The sequence below is a fragment of the Cyprinus carpio genome, chromosome A5 (assembly GCF_018340385.1).
Source record: "Cyprinus carpio isolate SPL01 chromosome A5, ASM1834038v1, whole genome shotgun sequence".
Classification (NCBI taxonomy): Eukaryota; Metazoa; Chordata; class Actinopteri; order Cypriniformes; family Cyprinidae; genus Cyprinus; species Cyprinus carpio.
In genome coordinates, this window is record NC_056576.1 from 37,164,674 (window position 1) to 37,184,848 (window position 20,175).

A 20,175-nucleotide genomic window follows, 5' to 3' on the forward strand; every position below is an offset into this window, starting at 1 on the left:
ATGAAAGACACTGTATATCAGACTGAAATCTTTAATAAAAAGGTCTCATACTACAAACATACTACACTTCAAAGGCAAAGGAACAGTCATGATTAAACTGAAATAATTACAGAAGATCACCGGAGTTATAATCACCTTACAGACTTTTCAGCAGTTGCATGAAATAAAACGGATCAGGGTTTTAGTTTAATGTCTTCTCTCATTGTAACCCAGTCTCTCAAAGCCTTTCATTCAGGCCTGAACAGACACGACTTTACATCTCACCACTGCTGTGTGTTCGGGTCTTCTACGCCCCAGTATGGTTTTCTGCTCCATCGTCTTTATCTTGTCTCTTCCAAATCTGCAAAAGAAAAATCAGGTGAAATAAGGCTGGGTGATGAAGATTTAGGAGGGCTTCTGCAAGTCTTAAAGTCTTTAAATGCCTTTCCACAAATTAAAGATCAGAAAGTCTTCAATTCATGAAGTGATGACATTAAATGTTGCATGCACTGCCAAAATAAAAAAAAATCCTACTCTGTATTTTTGTCTTGTTTTCCAAAATAGATATCAAAACATCCTGAAATCAATATTGAAAACACCACATATTACAAAAAAAAAAAAAATATATATATATATATATATATATATATATATATAAGACTACTTTAATTTTTATTTAATTAGGTAACATTTCTTATTTTCATTTAGTTTAATTATGTAGTAAAAAAAAAAAAAATTACAAAAATAATCACGTGTTATATTTATACACAAGGTAATAATATACATATTACATAAAACATTTTTAAAACTCAAAATTAGAAAAACAACAAAACAGCTTACTTTCATTTAAAAATTTCAAAACAAAAATATTCAATATACTGTATATATATTATAACACTGGTTGGAATGTTGCCAATACAACTCCATTATGTAGCTATTTAAATTTAAAGGACAAGGTATTGTTTAATTTTTCCTCTTTTTAATTGGTCTTAAGTTCTAAAGTCTTAAATTTACCTTCATTAGCTGTAAAAACCCTGTGATTTATAAATAAACAAGCTTTTGGAAGGCAATGATTCCAGCATCATCTTATGTGATGCAATGCGATCTAATAAAATGAAGTCCACAACAGTACCTCAATTATAACATTTCATCAAATGCATTAAAAAAATGTGTGCATTATTCACTGACAAGGATGTCAGATAAAGACGAAACCAGTGCTCCTGATAATCAACAAGTGCTGAAAATAACTAAAAAGTCGTCTGATGTTTAACATGGAAGCTCATTTTTCATTGGGCTTTTTTTCTGTATGATTCTGTATGTAATCAAATTGCTGCCACGTGACCAAAACATCAAAAGCAAACCAAATCAGTGTGAATTTTATGTCAATAAAACTACATTTTTAATGTAATATCCACCTTTTACTGAGCCAACCCCATCAACTATTATTAGCGGATGACAAATGTAAGGAATGAGCAGCAAACCTGTATGTAAGCCTCTGAGAGCGTGATCATCTGTGGAAGGATATCAATCACCTGCAGGTCTTGAAGCTCGTACCACTTCCCTGTGCCCTGTCACACATCACAAAGCACCCAGATTACATAAACCATCCCAACACCAGTGCTCTGACTGGATTCAAGCGCCGGCGACACACTCACGTGATGCAGAACATGGATTCTGTAGGATCCCTCAGTGGGCTTTCCATCGTGAACTATATTGGCCACCAGGTCGTAGGTGGTGATCTTCTCTGTAACCTGCGCCTCTTCTGTCAGGTACTCGCGCAAATCAACGTTCCTGTGTTTTCACAACAAGAACATTTCAAAATGCATTTACAGAGAGTGCGGAAATGTCTGAAAGAGTGTAAGGTCTTCATCCTGAGCGCTGCTGGTCACATACGTGATGGGGAAGTTGACAATGGTCGGGTTCTTCTCCACAAAGAAGTTGTTCTTGGTGAATCGCTTGATGCAGAAGATGAGGTACGGAGGAAGTTTGGTGAGCTGGAACCTTTTCAGAAAGTTCTCTTTGTACGTCTTGTACTCCTGGGACAAAGTCAGAGGTGATCATTTATCAAATATTAATAATATTATTTGACATGACATTTTAGAAGAAAATACTTTAATTGGCATGTTCAATATCAAGCATTTTCCACAAAAATAATGGTGACCCTGGAGCACAAAAGCAGTCTTAAGTCGCTGGGGTATATTTGTAGCAATAGCCAAAAATACATTGTATGGGTCAAAATTATTGATTTTTCTTTTATGCCAAAAATCATTAGGATATTAAGTAAAGATCATGTATGAAGATATTTTGTAAATTTCCTACCGTAAATATATCAAAACTTAATTTTTGATCAGTAACATGCATTGCTAAGAATTCATTTGGACAACTTTAAAGATGATTTTCTCAATATTTGGATTTTTTTATTTTTTTTTTGCACCCTCAGATTCCAGATTTTCAAATAGTTGTATCTCAGGCAAATATTGCCCGATCCTAACAAACCATAAATCAATGGAAATATTATTTATTCAGCTTTCAGATGACATAATTTCAATTTAGAAAAATTGACACTTAAGACTGGTTTTGTGCTCCATGGGACACAATTCACAATTTGGCCTCCTGAAGGAATTCTCTTCAAACAATATTACAACGCTGACACTGTATTTTACTTGCAACATAAGTCAGTAAAACTTAAATCATACTAATGTTTACAAAATATACAGTACAGGTCAAAAGATTGGAAACATTACTATTTTTAATGTTTTTGAAAGAAGTTTCTTCTGCTCATCAAGCCTGCATTTATTTGATCAAAAATACAGAAAAAAATGTAATATTGTGATATATTATTACAATTTAAAATAATTGTTTTTAAATTTATTATACTTTAAATTATCATTTATTTCTGTGATGCAAAGCTGAATTTTTAGGATCATTATCACATGATCCTTTAGAAATCATTCTAATATGATGATTCATTATCAAAGTTGGAAACAGTTCTGCTGCTTAATATTTTTTCAGAACATGTGATACTTTTTTAGGATACTTGGATTTAATAAAAAAAAAAAAAAAAAAAAAAGAAAAAGAAGCTATGTTTTTAAAATATAAATATTTTGTAATAACAATATACACTACTGGTCAGTAATTTGGGGTCAGTAATTTTTTTTTCTTTCTTTTTTTTAAAATAAAAGCAATACTTTTATTCAGCAAGGATGTGTTAAATTGATAAAAAGTGATAGTAAAGAAAATATATTATTAGAAATATATATTATTAGATTATTTTTTTTTTTTGAATAAATGCAGTTCTATTTTAACCTTCTATTCATCAAATATATTAGACAGCAGAACTGTTTCCAACACTCATAATAAATCAGAATATTAGAATGATTTCTAAATGATCATGTGATAGACTGGATGTTACATGTGACACTGAAAGGCTGGAGTAATGATGCTGAAAATTCAGCTTTGCATCACAGGAATAAATTATTTTTTTTAAGTATATTCAAATAGAAAACTATTATTTTAAGTTGTAATAATATTTCACAATATTACTGTTTTTTCTGTATTTTTGATCAAATAAATGCAGGCTTGATGAGCAGAAGAAACTTCTTTCAAAAACATTAAAAATAGTAATGTTTCCAAACTTTTGACCTGTACTGTATATTTCATACTACTGCTACAGCTATTGAAGTTGCTGAAAGCAAAAAAGGGGTAAAAAATAAATAAACACATTTTGTAATAAAACCAAAAAGCTCTTCCACTTAGTGTTATTTTAGCAGTACTTACATGATATTGTAGTATTTATTAATATTTCGAATTTGCACTTATTTTTACATTCTCAATTAACATTTGAGTTTAGTTTAAGCCTATATTATTGTTTTTCTATATTAAGCTTTAATGTATTTTAGTTTCATTTTTAGTCATTTTAGTACGTCTTTCAGTAAGTTGCCATATTTCAGATTATTTCAATAAACAAAACCATTTGTAACAGGTTCAGTTTTAGTTAATAACAACACTGCTTCCGGTGAAATGCAACACACCATGCTGAGGCTAGTGGATAATGCAGAATATAAATAACCTAAAATAATGACAAGCAAACAAAAGGGACACAGAAAGCAGGAGTGACAGTGAGTCCGCACCTTCTCGTTGTTTCCGTTGAACTTGGCCAGGATGTTGAAGAGAGGGACCTGAGGAATGATGAGCTGCTCCTTCTCATCTTTGTAGAGGGGTGCGGTGGGCAGATCCAGCGTCAGGTACAGGAAGGTGGACTCGGACATCTCCTCCTGGTACTCGTCCTTAAGGAGAAGGGCTTCTTTCTCTTCTGGAGGCTGTGAGAGACATTTTAAATTTAGTATATATTTACTTATACCAGTCAAAAGTTTAGACACATTACTATTTTTAATGTTTTTGCAAGAAGTCTCTTATGTTGGTCAAGCCTGCATTTATTTGATCAAAAATACAGAAAAAAAAGTGCAATATTGTGAAATATTATTACAATTTAAAATAACGGTTTTCTATTTTAATATACTTTAAAACATAATTTATTTCTGTGATGTGCAGCTGTATTTTCAGCATCATTACTGCAGTCTTCAGAGTCACATGATCTTCAGAAATCATTCTAATATACTGATATATTATCAAACTATTGTGCTGCTTAATATTTATTTTAAAAGCCTTTTGCTTCACAGCACCTGATTTGTTTGTTACGTTGAAACGGCAGCATTAATTGGGTTAACTGCAGGTGAGTGACAATTAAAGCAATAAGCAATAAGCCCCAAGAAGCCGTGGTTTACAGTGAATTTATAACAGCTAAGGGGCGTTGTTAGGCACGACACGAGCAAATAAACTGTAATGATGATATTAATACAAACAAACAAAGTATTCTTCCACCAAACAAAGTAGTTCTTCAGAATCAGCTGTTGTTGCAACAAAGTGGTTGCCGAGCAACACACAAACATAAACAAAGGCATATGTTTTTAGAGTAATTTACAACGGCTTTGAACATTGGCTCAGCCAATCAGAACCAAGGACCGGAACTATCTGTTTTATAATCAACTATATCCAATATAGTACCCCTTTGAATGATTTAGCATGCACAAAATCAGGCAGTGATTGATGTAAGGAACTGTCCAGCAGACACCTACCAAATCTGGATGAGGAAGCTTCTTTGAGAAGATCCGCATGGACCCCTGAAACACCTTGGTGAGGATGGCTATAAAAGAGAAACACATCAGCTGAGCGGATTTCACACCTGAGGAGGAGGAACAGCACAAACACACACCTCTTATCACATCTACATCAAAACAAGAACTCACATGATTTCTTCTTTGTCCCACCAAGAGCACCGTGCAGTGCATTCAGGAACCAGGACAGAAAGTCAACAGCGTCCCCTAGAGAGCAACGAGCACCAGGTTAAAAAGCACAAGCTCTTGTTCAACTGGAATAACAGAGGCTGCTGTCTGATTGGCATACTAGCACACTACTCATACTACACCACTTTCTGAACTAAACATGTAACAGCAGCTCAGGAAAAACTATCTGACAGTATTCAGTGCACTAATATTCTCGAGGGTTTGGTGTTCCACCTTGTTTAGTGATCTGAAAGGTCTTTTTGCTGCACAACACCACGGCCTGCAACATTTCATGCGGCGACACGTGGGCTTTGAAGTTACGCGGGTTCCAGAGCTTGCGCATGAGCTCGCCGAAGCGCTGCACCAACAGAAACATGATGTCACCCGGCGGCCGGCGGATTCTGCGATAGTTCTCCTCCTCGAGGAAGTAGTTCCGCAGAGGCGGCACGTTTGACAAAGCCTACGAGAGAGAGAGAGAGAGAAAGAGAGAGAGAGAGAAACATGTGGTGACATAGTACTCTCAAAACTATATTTATTCCTGAATTTAAGATTCAAACATTTGTATTTATGTGATGCATATTTGTCAGTCATGCTTGAATGAAACAGGTCAGATTTCTGTAAAAGCACTAATAAAAAGAACGTGTTTTAAATACACAATAAGCAGGTTTATCAGTTTTTATCATTAATAAATCCAATCTCAATCTTCACATGCATTTGAACTAACCGCATATTGAATACTGAATACATGTTATTGTTTTCATAATGAACAGATTTGTGCCAATTTTAAGCAACAGATTAAATGGATTTTGCAAATACGATTATTTCAATAAAATCAAAACTTTAATAATTAACCATGAATTTTCTGAGCGCAGAAATCTTACCCATTTCTTTTATGTATGAGTGACATGCATCACATTAAGTTTATAAGTTTGTTAAAACTGTGTGATCCAAATTGATGGAAATTCATAAGCAATTCAAACACACACACACACACACACGTATATATACACATATACACACACACACACACACATATATACATATACATATATATATAGTATTTATTTTATTTAGGCAATTTTTTTGAGTGAACAGAAACAAAGAGCATATAAAAACAGTTAAAAATTTGAATAAATCAAGGAGTATGTGACGTTAAAGCTTATTTTAATCCAAAAATACAGTTTATTTATTGTATCCAAACAAGTTTCTGGTTGTGACTGCAGCATGAGAGTTTTTTGGAAAAAATTTAATAGAAAAATCAAGCTATCACTTTATTTCCCATTGTCCTCGTCACATCTTACATGCACTAACTACAGCAACAACAATAAATCATGGATCATTACATGCAACTAACCCTCACCCTAACCATACAGTAAGTACATGCAGTTAATTAATATTACTCAGTACTTAAACGTATAATTACACTGCAACAAAGACTCACTCAAAGCCATCTCTGCACATTAAAGCTGTGAGAGAAGAACACGAAGATAACATTAATAACTGGTCGCTCATCTTACCTGCAAAACCACATTAGCGTAGTCATTGGCCTTGATATTATTCAGACCCACAATTCCTGGAAGATAGGTCGTGCCATCGTAGGCTCTGTACAGCTTCCCATGCTTATCCAAACCAGCGATATGCTGTTTGGTGAACGTGGGCTTCAGCACATACTGGAACAAAGAAACCAAGCAGAAGCGAATCAGAGATGCAGGTCTTCTAGCAGAGCTGTATACTGGGTTGAAGAGATTCAGGAATAGAGAATCAGAGATGCAGGTCTTCTAGCAGAGCTGTTCTACACCACATCATCAGCACTTTATATATCGCGGTAATGAATATGCGCGATATTGTTATCGTGGGCACTTCTAAATACCGAGAATAATTTATATTACAAATTATTCAGAATCTGGAATGCATTTTAAGAAAACTTTTCCCATCAACTAGTCAAAATGCACAACGCCGCTGTACTAAAGAGAGTGTGCACGCTCTGATGTAAACAAGCACGCACGAGAAGCACATGGAGCGTGAGAGAAGCGCTGAATGAAAAGCACATTCACTCTCTGACAGCAGTGGCGCTGCAGAAAATGCAGCTCTTATCCTGGAAACCCCATAAATAAAAGAGCTGCTACTTTCTAAACATTTAAATAATATAAAAATAATATTTATACACATAAATTTTTTCCATTTTAATCATCATTGCTTTACATTAGGGCAGGGGTCTCCAACTGGAGAGCTACCGCCCTGCAGATTTTAGGTCCAAACCCCAATCAAACACACCCTGAACCCACTAAGCAAGATGTAGAGTGTCTTGATAAATATAGGCAGGTGTGTTACCGAACTGAAATCTCAGGACGGTAGCTCTCCGGAGCAGGGTTGGAGATCCCTGCATTAGGGCTTCTTTAGTTAACAAACTGCCAATGAAAAATTCTTCTGAACATTCATTAATCTTGTATTCCGATATTTAATAACACATTAAAATCAAAAGTTGCAACTTTGTTATTTAATGAGCTTGTATTTTTTAACAAAGATTAATAACTTCTGTAGTAAATAGCTATTGCTCATTGTGCATGGTTAATGCATTAACTAATGTTAACTAATGAGGTCTTATTGTAAAGTGAAACCTAGGGTCTTTAAAGTTCTTTTGCACTTTAATGGTGTAAAACTTTTGTATTGCTTTATAATATTTAAATGCTCATTTATTTTTGTTATCAGAAAAAGTTAAACCTGTTTTACTGTATTATGACCCCTTTTTTTGAAACTTAATTTCAAACCGTGATAATACTGCTACCGTGACAAAACATTATCAATTAATCGCAACAGGTGATACCGGCATATCCCTGCTTTTCACTGTAATGAGATAAAAGTGATGTAATCTAACGAGGAGTCGATGATCTCATAATTGTCCGGCAGGCAGTAAAACTTTAAAGTGTGGAGATTCAGGAAAACATGGTGCGCGAACTGAACGCTGTGGATGTACGCGTGAGACTTCTGACCTCGACCTGACAGAGACACATTTTAAATTTTTTTGTTTAAGTGATTAATGGTGAGTCAGATAAATAAGGTTATCGCTCACGCTTACCTTGGAAATACTTCCCACAGATCAGACAGGCGTAGACGTTAATATGAGAGAGCGAGATTGAACAAAGCTTCTCAAAGTCAAAATCCAAAACACTCCTAAAGAAAGAAAAGAGTGCGTGTTATAGCCGAAGACACTGTGATGAAGACGCTCTCGGTCACTGGTTTACCTGTTGATTGTGTCCAGATACGGACAGTGGCGGCTTCTTCTGTCTTCCACACCATGAGAACGACCCACTTTCACGCGCACCTCTGCAAAGACCACAGGTGAAGAGATACAGGTGCAACTCTGCAGCAATAGCATCCAAACATGCAGATCTCCAATCCATAATGTAATTACCGTTCATAGCATAGTCACAACTTGTGAAAATGTAATTTGTGTTTTATTTGTCACTTGCTCACATTTATTGTGTAAAGTCCCTTTTCTGATACTATAACACGGTTTTAATGAAGTTTATATTTGTAGTGGTTACTAATTACTAAATAAAAAAGTATTGTCTCTGTATGTGGATACTAAGAAGTGAAATTTCAATCATATTTTGGTCACTGAAGTAGAAAATGTTGCTGGTTTTCAGAAACCTAGTCGCCCTAAAACACACAACACCCAGCATACACATAAACATACACATACACATAAATAGATATCATGATGCTTTTGACGAGTATATAACGTTATTCACAATCTCTTTAAGATCAGTATCTTGTTTAGTGATCATTTCTAAGCTGCTTTAGATGAAAGCATCTGCTGAATGCGTGACAGTAAATGTGTTTCAGCGACTACGCCGCGGATTATTTAAACCTCGTTCTGAAGACTAACTGCTGAGCTATCGCGCTCGGAAACGCTCCAAACATACCTTCCTCTTCGTCTTCATCAACGTCCCTCTCCCGTTTCACGCCTGCGATCATTTTACGTGTAAAAACACACGCGAATTCGCTGCTGAATGAACACTTCTGCGAGTGTCACGAAGCTACTCCTGCCTTCACTTCCGCTCTAAAATCGGGTGGCCAAGAGCACAGTAACCCGGGAGAAAACACATTCACTTGGTTTGTCGTGTGCAGCGTACTTTCTGGACTTCCGACTAGCAATTATATGATGTATTTCACTTTTTAATATAGAAGTACGCACTTGCGGATTGTAAGAAGGACAATATAGAAGCGCAGTAGTTTGAGTGAAACAACCAAACAACTCCGACAACTCGGAGTTCGCTTTTTATTGGCCAGCGTTATTTGTTCACGGCCCCAGTGTTCGGAGAGATGGTGTAGAGGGAACGTGTAATATTTTGCTAAAATGATTTTATTTTGAGGAGAGCCATGGAGGTCATGTGTGACGCAGAGGGGGAGAGTGTTAAATACAAGCCCGGCGGGCGTCTGGACATGAGCCACGGGTTCCTGCGGCACATCAGGAGGAACCAGATCGCCAGGTCTCTGCTCAAAACACTATTGTGTGTTCTTAGGACGCTGTAGTGTTACCTAGAACTATCAACATGACATTCCAAATCAACCCTGTAATGTCTGGCATATTAACACACTTAACTCCACCTCAAATCTAACCTTTTTTATTTTCGGTGAAATCAGTTATTAAAATCAATACAATTATTATGTATTTTAAAATAATTGTATAGTACTCGTCAATAATTATGCAAAAAAAGAAAAAATCATTGAAAAATCATTTTCAGTCATTGAAAAAAAAAAACTAATATTTCTATTTTACCTTTCAGTTATGGCAGTATCTCATGTTAAAATAAAATAGAGACAATGCCTTTAAAATGCACCTTTGAAGCCAGTTTAGTGCCATCTGGTCTGAATAAAAAGAAACACATCTGAAATGTCATGGTTTAGCCACTAGATTCCTACAGAGCTCTAGATAAAAAGGCTTATAAATTCTCTAGTTGTTTTTTTTAGACATTCCCTGCATCAGGAATGAGTTGTGTATTGTACACACACACACACACACACACACAAAATATGTATTTATCTATACAGATATATATAACATCTGCATTTTTGCATATATTTCTAATTAATTTCCAACGGCGGTCATTTTTGACCGCGAAACAACACAAAAAGTGACAATTTTTTAGGACCATTTAGCTTTTTCAAAACAAGTCCAATTTTTTTTATTATTATTAATTAAATATTTTGTGTGTGTGTGTTTTGTTATTCTTCTGGTACTTTTATAAAAATCAGTAAAGCTGAAGGTGGGCATTTATACAAGTATACTAAAAGACGTTTTACTTGCTAAAAAAGTGTAAACTAAGGCTGTGTACAGGTTAGTGATGCACTGATCTTTGCTCTTCTGCAGGGATGATTATGACAGAGAAGTAAAGCAGGCTAAGGAGAAACAGAGGCGCAGACACACCACCACCCCTCGGCGTCCTCGGAGACCCGACCGTCAGGTCTATCACCCGCGCCTCCGGAGTAAGCTACATACATAACAGACCTGCAACCCACCAGCTCTGGCAGTACTAATATGTTTGCTTTGAAGATTTAATAAATGAAAAATAACACAAAATCATCAAAATGAACTTATGCATCTAAATAATAACTAGCTAGTTGAGGATTGATAGTGGTAGTAATTGTGAATGGGTCAGGCTGACAGAGTGGCTTTTAAATCGTCAAAATGACGTGTTGAGATTTGTTGGAGCTTGATGTGTGCTGCTGTGCTCATGTATGGACTCCTGGTGGATTCTAGATGGATCTGAACCTGGTGTGAATGCGGAGGCAGAGGACTGGAATGAGAGCAGCTCTGGCACAGAGCCGGAGAACACTGGCACAGAGCTGTTCTGGCTCGATTATCAAGCTGACAGCGGCCAAATTACATCTCTCATTGTCCATAAGGTTTGTACTGGGGTGCACTGAGATTCTTATGGAAGACCGTTTTCACCTGGAATTGAAACTTTTTATCTCACAAATAGTTTTTTTTTGTTTGTTTGTTTGTTTTTAGCAATTGCACGTATATGTCTCGTAATTTGCACTTCAAATTATGAGATGTAAACAAATTCTGAATTGTGTGATATAAACTCTGAAAATCTGGCGTTTTTTCTCTGAATTCTGAATTCACTTTCTTGCAGTTCTGTTTTTTTTGTTCCTTTCTGCCACAGAGAAAGAAAGAAGGTAATTGTGACTTTTATCTCACAATTTGGACTTTTATTCTCTCGATTCAGAATTTATATCTTTTCTCAGAATTCTAAGTTTACATATCGCATATATACATGTTGCATATCTCACAGTTCTTACTTTTTTTTTGCAATCCTGCATTTATGTCTCACAATTCCAAATTTGTATCTTTCAGTTCTGAGAAAAAGTCTGAATTGTAAAATAAGATGGAATTACCTTTTTTTTTTTTTATCCCGTGGTGGAAACGGGCTTCTATAGATTATAATGCAGAGGCTACAAAGATTTTTCAAGCTAACTTGAGTAGCATAATTATATTTCATCATGTGTTTTTTGATTTCTGATGTTTTCAGCCGGAGGCCGAGTTATAACATTCTGATTAAAAGTTACAAGTTCAAAAAAATAAGAATACTTCATTTACAATTTTATTTACATAAAATGCATTTACAAAATAGTGATTTTATTTTCATGCAGAGTTTTAAAAGATGTAAAAGTGTTTTTATGATAAGATTTATACCTGTTTAATATTTATCAGTACAAATAAACTATGTAGGCATGAAGATATTAAGATATTATAAATATAAACATTGTGATTTTCATGATTGAAAACAGTGTGCATTGTGAAAAGCACTTGACTTAAAGTCTTTTGTTATATATATATTTGTTGTATGTGTTGAAGCAAAAAGCAACCATTAAATATTTTTTTCCAACCAGGAGGACAAGCCAGAAGTTATTGTGGAACGCGTGGCAGAAAAGAATGCTCTGGACTCGGCCATGAGGGCGGCGCTGTTGGCACGTGTGGGACAGGAAATGGACAAGCGCTGTGACAAACGCTGAGAGAAAGAGAGAGGAGCTTTAATAAAAGTGGAGAACAAAGCACTGAGCATTTCTGTACGACGGCACCAAGCATTCGGAGATGCCATGTATCCTAATATGTGAAGGTGTAGCCTTCTTGAAAGAGAGTAGACTCAAACCTCAAGAGAAAGGACACTGTTAAGCATGCAACTGATCTTGTTTGATCTAAAATAGTATGTATTACAGAAAACAGGACACGGATTGTTCTTTCAACTGGAAACTGAAATGCTTGTCACGTCACGCTTAGGAAAGACGCTGGACAAATGTTGAGAGCTCTGAGGTGTTGTGTGGCACTTTTTACACCTGAGGTGACTTGCTGGGGTTTTATAACCACAAGGTCTACATTTCTTCACTAGGTCTCATAAGTCTGTGTCTTATAGACTTCCAGAAGAGAGTGTTTTTAGATATGGTTTAGGCTGAATCCCCACAGAAATCAGGACAAAAATGAAACCAAACTTCCGGTCTGTTTTAGTCTAAGCGAAGGTTTGAAGGAATCAACCTATTGCTGTGATGTAGATGCTGAGGAAGTCCAAACAAAGTTAAAAGAATGCTAACGAGGTCCTCATTGCTCTGATGTTTATATCCATGCATTTGGATATCTGCCTCTTCCTGTTATGTTCATAAATATTCATGTTGATATAAATATCACCTTTTCCTCTGTTGGTGCTCATGATGTTGTGGAAACAGAAAAGGACCAATATGTGACTTTTTTTTCTCCCTCTGTCTCTTTTTTTTCACCACTTCATTGTTCAGGTAGATTTTTATTTTTGTAATCGTGTTTCAACTGTGTACTCTTTTGTTCTTGTTTAGATTGCGGGATGAATTGTTCATTCTGCCTTACAGACAGATGATGGCAGTGTGCACTGTTTACATTGGGTGCAAAAATAAATTTTTCTTTAACTGCTTCTGAGTTTCATCAATTGAGCTTGTATTCTGGGGGCTTTTATGCCTGAAAACTCACCACAGGAAGGCTCTTTAAATTAAATTCAAAGCAAGAAAGTATTCAAAAGTATTCATACCCCTTAATGGTTTTCATGTTTTATGTTGATGCTTTATGTTAAACACACCCCTCAATAGAAGGTCTAACAGCTGAAAATCCATATCAGAGCAAAAACCAAGCCCTGAAGTCAAAAGAACAGCCTGTAGAGCTCAGAGACAGGATTGGTGATTTCTAAGCACAAATCTCAGGTATGGGGCACCAACCCAATAACTGTTTTTTTTTTTTAAACATGCGGAGTGGGTGGGGTTGTAAGCTGTATAATTAGGTTGTTTGTGTTGTATTGTTCTCTGTTTTTATGTTGCGGTTTGTATGTCTTGCCGCAAAACCAATTGCCCCTTGGGGGACATGAATAAATTTGAAGTGAAGTCTGCAAATGGGGATAACGATGCTGAAGAGATGTCACTGGACGAGAATGTTCAGACGAAGCAAGATGTTCAGCAGTGAAAGCATGGCATATGAGGGAAGGATTTCTCTGGATTGCATACAGGAGTTATGGTGAAACTTACTGCTGCATCCTCAAGAGTTTCAACATCTTGGCGTACAGCTTTAGCAAAGTGTCCTTTGTAAGAATTTAACACCATGAAGAACTGTTGTAGCTCTAACTGAATGCTGGAGGCAACTGAATTCCCTTTGGCTGGCAGCGAGACTCAACATGAAGCCAATTGAAAAAGTCTTGAAGACTGTAAGTGAATGGACCTTGATTGGCTCTTTTCATGGACCTCCTAATTTCACAGAACTGCTCACTGGGTAGCTTTTCTAAAAGTCTTTCTACATGAGACACAGGTGAGAAAGACCCTGACGGTCATTGCATTGAAGTAGATGAAGAGGTGGCACATCAAGAGTAGCATGAAGCTCTTTCAGTGCACGCTGTCTTGGCTGTCGATAACGTTCAGCTGGAGCTCTGATTGCTTTAGTCCAAGGTTGAGGGGCGTGGACATAAGCCAACGCAAGTCTCTTAGCTTGATCCATTTTTTAAATGGTCCAGCATAACTGGTTACTTGTATTGTTCAGTCTCACGTGGATCTAGCAGATTAGACGAGGCCATTTTCAGCATCATATACTGTGTTTCATCCTCTGTTGTAAGGTAAGGTAAAGATTGACCTTCTATGAATCTCTCATGGTGTCTATAAGGTGCTGAAGGGACAAACACAGGGGCTGCAGCAGGAAATACTTGATGTTGATGAAACCGAGAAGCAGATGCATAGAGATCTGAGAGAGCACTGTTAAAGGTTGCAGGCTTAGATATTGAGGAATATTGGATGCAGGTGCCTAGGTGACCGGTGGGGTCAGGTTGAATACTGCTGGGCATATATAATGATGAATGAGAGCTGGTAAGGGACTGCAACTGTACACCCAAAGGTTGAGGCAAAGTTGACTGAAGAACAGCAGCTGGCAATGCAGGAACATGAGAGGCTTGATAATAGCCTTGTGGCAAATTAAGCCCAGCAGATGAAGCTGAAGGTAGGATCTGAGCAGAGGAGTTATGATGTACAGGAGGTGGAGACTTCAGCTTGAACCGGAGATGATTTGAGTGAAGCCAGTAGGTGGTGGATTAAAAGCAGGCTGTGGAGGTCTAGGATTTGAGTGTTCATGGGGGAAGATCTTGATACATGTAGAGGATCACCTGCTTTCATACACTGTTGGATTAATCTACCTTGCATCATCTGCTTAAAGGAACACGCCACTATTTTTGAAAATACTGTAGGCTCATTTTCCAACTCCCCTGGAGTTAAACAGTTGAGTTTTACTGTTTTCAAATCCATTCAGGAGATCTCCGGAGACTTTTAGCTTAGCTTAGCCTAGATCTTTGGTCATAAATTCATTGGGGATTCACAAAGGTTTTAATGATCCGTTGTCAGGTTTTTTTTTTTTTTTTTGTGATAATTGTGATTTGGATTTTTTTTAAGCGCATCATCTTACACTCTAATGGACAATCTTGCCAATTCGAACATTCAAGCGATTTTAACACATTCAAGCAAAAGAAGACGCGAGTAACAACTCCATTCAGTGTGTTGTTACTCAATGTGTAAGCCATACATACAAAAGTATGTCAAAATACCCATCTTGGCAAGTATCCTTGAAAACAGTCGGTTATGTCTTAAGTGATCTGAAACAGCTTAGAAAGAAATCAGATCAGTATCAATATATAAGACCATGAGTTGTGTTTAAAGTGACGGAGCCTAATTTACCAGATGCTGTCAGTGTCCCTAATGTTAATCAAAAATAAATAAATATATAAATAAATAAAAACCGAGAAAAACACTTACTACTCTTAGCTCTAACAAAGACTAATATGTTAATGTATACACTGAATAATATGCACAGTTATTTTACATTTGATTATTCAATTTCTGTACTTGAACATCTAAATCTAAAAACCCAAAGCTCTTTTGTTCTATTTATTTATTTGTACTATTGCTTGTAATTTCTTCATTTGTTCTTATTTACTGACTGTTCACTTGTCTTTAATAATGTTTGAGCTTTGTTAGGCTAAGTTAGGCTTAGGCTTTTAGGCTTAGGTTAGGTTTGAAATTGGAATTGAGAGTTGTAAAATTTAACTGGTATCTAAAATTTTGGTGTCATATAAAATTATTTATTAGAATTCTGTCAAATTGATTAATCACAATTAATCACATCCAAAATAAAGGTTTTTGTTTACATAATATGTGTAATGTGTATATTTATTATGTATATATAAATACCAAAAAATGAATTTTTTTTTTTAAATTACATGTATATATAAATTTCATACATAATTTAGAGTATATATATAAATATTATATATATATATATATATATATATATATATATATATATACACAAACAAAACATTTTTCTTAAATATAGACATGCGTGTGTGTACAGGTACACAGTTCACACACATTTATTATTTATTTATTATTATAGTTTATTACAATTTTTTATTAAGCGTTAAAAGAAAAAACACATTCATCAGAGAGAAGGGGGCCTAAATACCTCCCTTAAAACTTCATGGCGCCTCTGACGCACAGGTACATGGTGCATGACGTATGCAATTTCCAGCGAAATCCGTCCCGACAGCTCTAAAATATAAATCATTATTATAGGTCTCTCAAAGTGTATTTGGGTAAAGTATGTGTCCAAATACATTAGTTTTAGTGACTTTACCCAAATACGCTTTAAAAGACCTATAACAATGATTTATATTTTAGAGCTGTCAGGATGGATTTCGCTGGATTTTTTTTTTTTTTTTTTTTTTTCATAAATAACATTTGATTTGTTTCAGCAAACAAAAGTTATATAATTTAAAGTTACAAGATGTCAAGTATACAAGGGAGTGTCAGCCCTGATTAGCCTGTACCAGCGTGCAGTGTGATCCCAGGTATGTATATAGTTTTGGATAAGGCTAAACTCATCCAATCAGATTTTAGAGATAGAGGATCTATTTTATAAAGTACAGTTTACCACACCAAACTCTTCAAGAATTACACTCAACACACAGATTACATAAGAGTATTCCATGGGAGGGGCCATTTCCACAGGCATTAGAGACCCTACAAGGGGTCAGGCTTCTGCTCTCGTCTCCCCTCGATATAGTGAGTGTGCTCGCCCCTCGTGTGAGAGAAGACAAATCTTCACATTCTCATGCATCCGTGCTCCGCCCACAGACCTCCTCCGTCTCTCCACATCCTGATTGGATGATCACAGACCAAAGACAGTGGGGAGTATTACACACACCCCTGCACGTGTCTCCACGTTGTGATTTTGCAGGGTTTAGTTTTAATAGTAAAAGTGCCGTTTCCCACCCCTTTAGCATATGTTAAACATTGCATTTTTGCAGTTAAATCATTGCATAAAAAGTCATTTGTTTGGATCTTAAAATCTAATTACAAACAAAAATCAGAAAATGAATACAAATATTTTTAGGAAAAAGTGATTATAAATATATGTTGTAATAGTACTGAATGCATTCGATATTTGCATTTTTCATTTACGCTAGACGTTTAGTTTTGATTTTTGTCATTTGGTGTTGTCTTTATGTGGTTTGTGACACCTGGTGACACCGTAGTGTGTGTAAAGGTTTAAAATGCCCTGGCCTTTCCACCTGTTCTCACATTTCCAGTTCTCGCTCTTCTGCACATTATCCAGTAGTATGTCATGCAGTGATATTTACCTCCTGACATCCTGATCTGTGTCTCAGTGCTCTTTAATGATCTTTAATCTTTTCCAGGCACAAATCTTACAACGTTCAAATGAAGATGGCATGCAGCTGTAGTGCACTTATACAGGTTCCAGCCTGTAAACATCCTTTAGTATTATTTATTTGCATCTGTCACGTGGTTTGACAATCTTATGCAATGAAACTCATACCCTTTGGGACCGCTAGTCTATCACAGCATGGAAAACCTGTATGTTTTTTGTAGATGTAAAGGGTTGGTGAGCGATGACTGGTGATTGTTGAGCATTGCAGCAGAGATGTTAAGTTAAAAAATAAAATAAAAGACAGGTCAGGATTTTAATGCCATAAGTTATAATGCTCTATGTTTACAGCATACATTCTGAATGAATCCAATCCGATTTCAGATTCTGCTTTATGTGAACCCTAAATTTTTCAGTCCAATTCACAAATTAATTTACATGTGAATCACATGTATTCCAAACAAAACATCAGCGCATGCACAGTACTGTTTGGTTTTTGCCTTAATGGCATATCTGAAAATAAATCTGATGCTTATGTCATAAGAGCTGTTTCATAAATACTTAAACATATTCAATCTCCTCAAACAGTTCATGAGACGTAAATAGACGTACGCACAGTCATAAAACATATGCAGGCATCAAAGGTCTTATTATAAATAGGCTCTGGTATCAAGGCATTGCACATGTGTGCAACATATTTTTAAATCAGATTATTTCAAGTTTACACCACCCTTTTCAATCTTATCGATATTTCATTTGGATTGAGCTCATTCTGATTGATTGAGGTTCCTGCATGAAGACTTTTCAATTCACCTGAGCCATCACTCAGTTACTAACAAATTAATATTTTTGCATGTAACGTAGCATGTTCCGGCTTCTCTTTTGTCCCATGGCTTAATAACTGTGTTGATGATGCAATAATGGCCAGTATGTGAAACTTCCAAATGGAGCTGATTACGGTGAAGGTCAGAAAGTATTTCCATTCACAAAGTCGAAAGTTGTTACTGGAACAAATGATAACATTCCATGAAATGCTACATTTGAAAAAAAACTGTAGTTTCCTATATTCAGCTATATTGTTTTATTGCATCACTGGGCACGTGGTAGGCATAACACGCTGTGTGACTGTTTATGATCTAACCTTTAATTTGGTTCACACTTATTTTTAGTAAAAGATATAAGATATTATTTCACGTCGGTCAGCACATATCAGTACTGTAGAAGCCACTGATATGATGCAAGATATAAATATAAGCAAGTGATACACACTCAGGGTGCTCCTTTGGCAGTGAGGCATGTTCAGTGATTGATATTTAAATTTGGAAGATAGGCACTCTAGACGTAAGTTGAACACACATGCTATTCATGGTGCCTGTAAACTGTGTTAGTGAAGAGCAAAATATGAATATGATTCTGCATGCATGCAACTGTCAGAAGCATTGGTGCAACTATTGATTTACCAATTTAAAGCAAATACTAAATTATCAAGTGGGAAGATATATAAACATATTAACAAATGCAATATATAAAAAAAATGCTGTTATTTGGAAAAATGTGTCTGTATCAAAATATTTGCATTTAAAAGTTGTGTATAAAAAACCATATTATTCATAGCTGTACACTAAAAAGGTGTCTTTATCATTGACAGAGAAATACTTTATCTACTGTAATCTACATCGTACAGCTGGAGCAGCGAAACATCGTCAGTTTAGCTGCTGCGTGAACTAACTTTCCTTTAGTGGAAGCCACCACAGTAACCTTTAATCCTTCAACAATTACCCTCACACACCTGTATGTGATCGATCAGTGCGTAGGATAAACGACCAAGCGACAGGTCGAACGCCAAAGCAAAAAAAGAAAACTATTCATACATGCAAATGTATCAAAAACAGATTTATTCACAATGTTTTGGTCCTATGACCTTTATCAGATATGCCTGAAGATCATAGAACTAAAATGTTGTCAATGATGTCTGATGAAGGTACTAACATTTGGAATAAGTATCTAGTATCTAACAAATGTGTAGTATCTAATAAAAAAGTTCTAGTATCTATTAGGTACGAGTAACTAATAAACAAGTACTAGTATCTAATGAATAGTAGTATAAATGCTTGTATCTGTTGTATAGGTACAAGTATCTAATAAGTACTTGTATGTAATGATTAAGTACTAGCATTTAATAATAGGTACTAGTATTTAAAAAATAAGTACTAGCACCTAATGAATAACTACTAGTATAATAAAATATGTACTAGACACTATTGGAAAACCAGAACTGAATAGTTGATATCTGAATGAGAGATATCCATAGAAGTCAATGGAAATTTTTTTGAAATGTGTTACTAGTAAAAACAGAACAGTTACTAGCCACTATTGGAAAAAGTACTCATGTCTATGTATTTTATAGGTACTAATATCTAAAGAATAAGTACTAGTGTCTATTTACGAGGTACTAACAAATGAGTACCAATATCTAATAAATTAGAACTAGTATCTGATGAATAAGTACTAGTATCTTTTAAATTGGTCTGAGTAGCTAAATAATAAGCACTGGTACATATGTAATGCTACAGGGCCAAATCCACAATTGGGGTTGTTTGAGATTGGCCAAAAGATAACCAACCTAATATCATA

General features: G+C 35.7%; 2 protein-coding genes across 3 annotated transcripts; one reads left to right on the forward strand and one right to left on the reverse strand.

The window, feature by feature from the left end:
- Positions 1 to 17: 17 nt before the first annotated feature.
- Positions 18 to 9,439, reverse strand: LOC109111010 (U4/U6.U5 tri-snRNP-associated protein 2-like). Its single transcript, XM_042757140.1, has 13 exons — positions 9,248 to 9,439; positions 8,564 to 8,645; positions 8,398 to 8,492; positions 8,182 to 8,317; positions 6,839 to 6,992; positions 5,556 to 5,781; positions 5,286 to 5,360; positions 5,115 to 5,182; positions 4,110 to 4,298; positions 1,873 to 2,015; positions 1,635 to 1,770; positions 1,461 to 1,547; positions 18 to 340 (listed from the first exon to the last, which is right to left on the reverse strand). Exons 1-13 carry the CDS (start codon positions 9,297 to 9,299, stop codon positions 287 to 289), a joined length of 1,497 nt encoding a protein of 498 aa, XP_042613074.1. The 5' UTR covers positions 9,300 to 9,439; the 3' UTR covers positions 18 to 286.
- An 89-nt stretch (positions 9,440 to 9,528) lies between these two features.
- Positions 9,529 to 13,583, forward strand: LOC109111027 (UPF0561 protein C2orf68 homolog). 2 transcript variants are annotated; one of them, XM_019123992.2, is made up of 4 exons: positions 9,529 to 9,814; positions 10,696 to 10,811; positions 11,086 to 11,231; positions 12,222 to 13,583. In XM_019123992.2, the coding sequence occupies exons 1-4, from the start codon at positions 9,705 to 9,707 to the stop codon at positions 12,342 to 12,344; spliced, it is 495 nt and encodes a 164-aa protein (XP_018979537.2). In that variant the 5' UTR covers positions 9,529 to 9,704; the 3' UTR covers positions 12,345 to 13,583. The 2 variants fall into 2 exon arrangements, with proteins under 2 accessions (XP_018979537.2, XP_042613073.1); XM_042757139.1 differs by lacking the exon at positions 12,222 to 13,583 and adding an exon at positions 11,465 to 11,599.
- Positions 13,584 to 20,175: the final 6,592 nt, after the last annotated feature.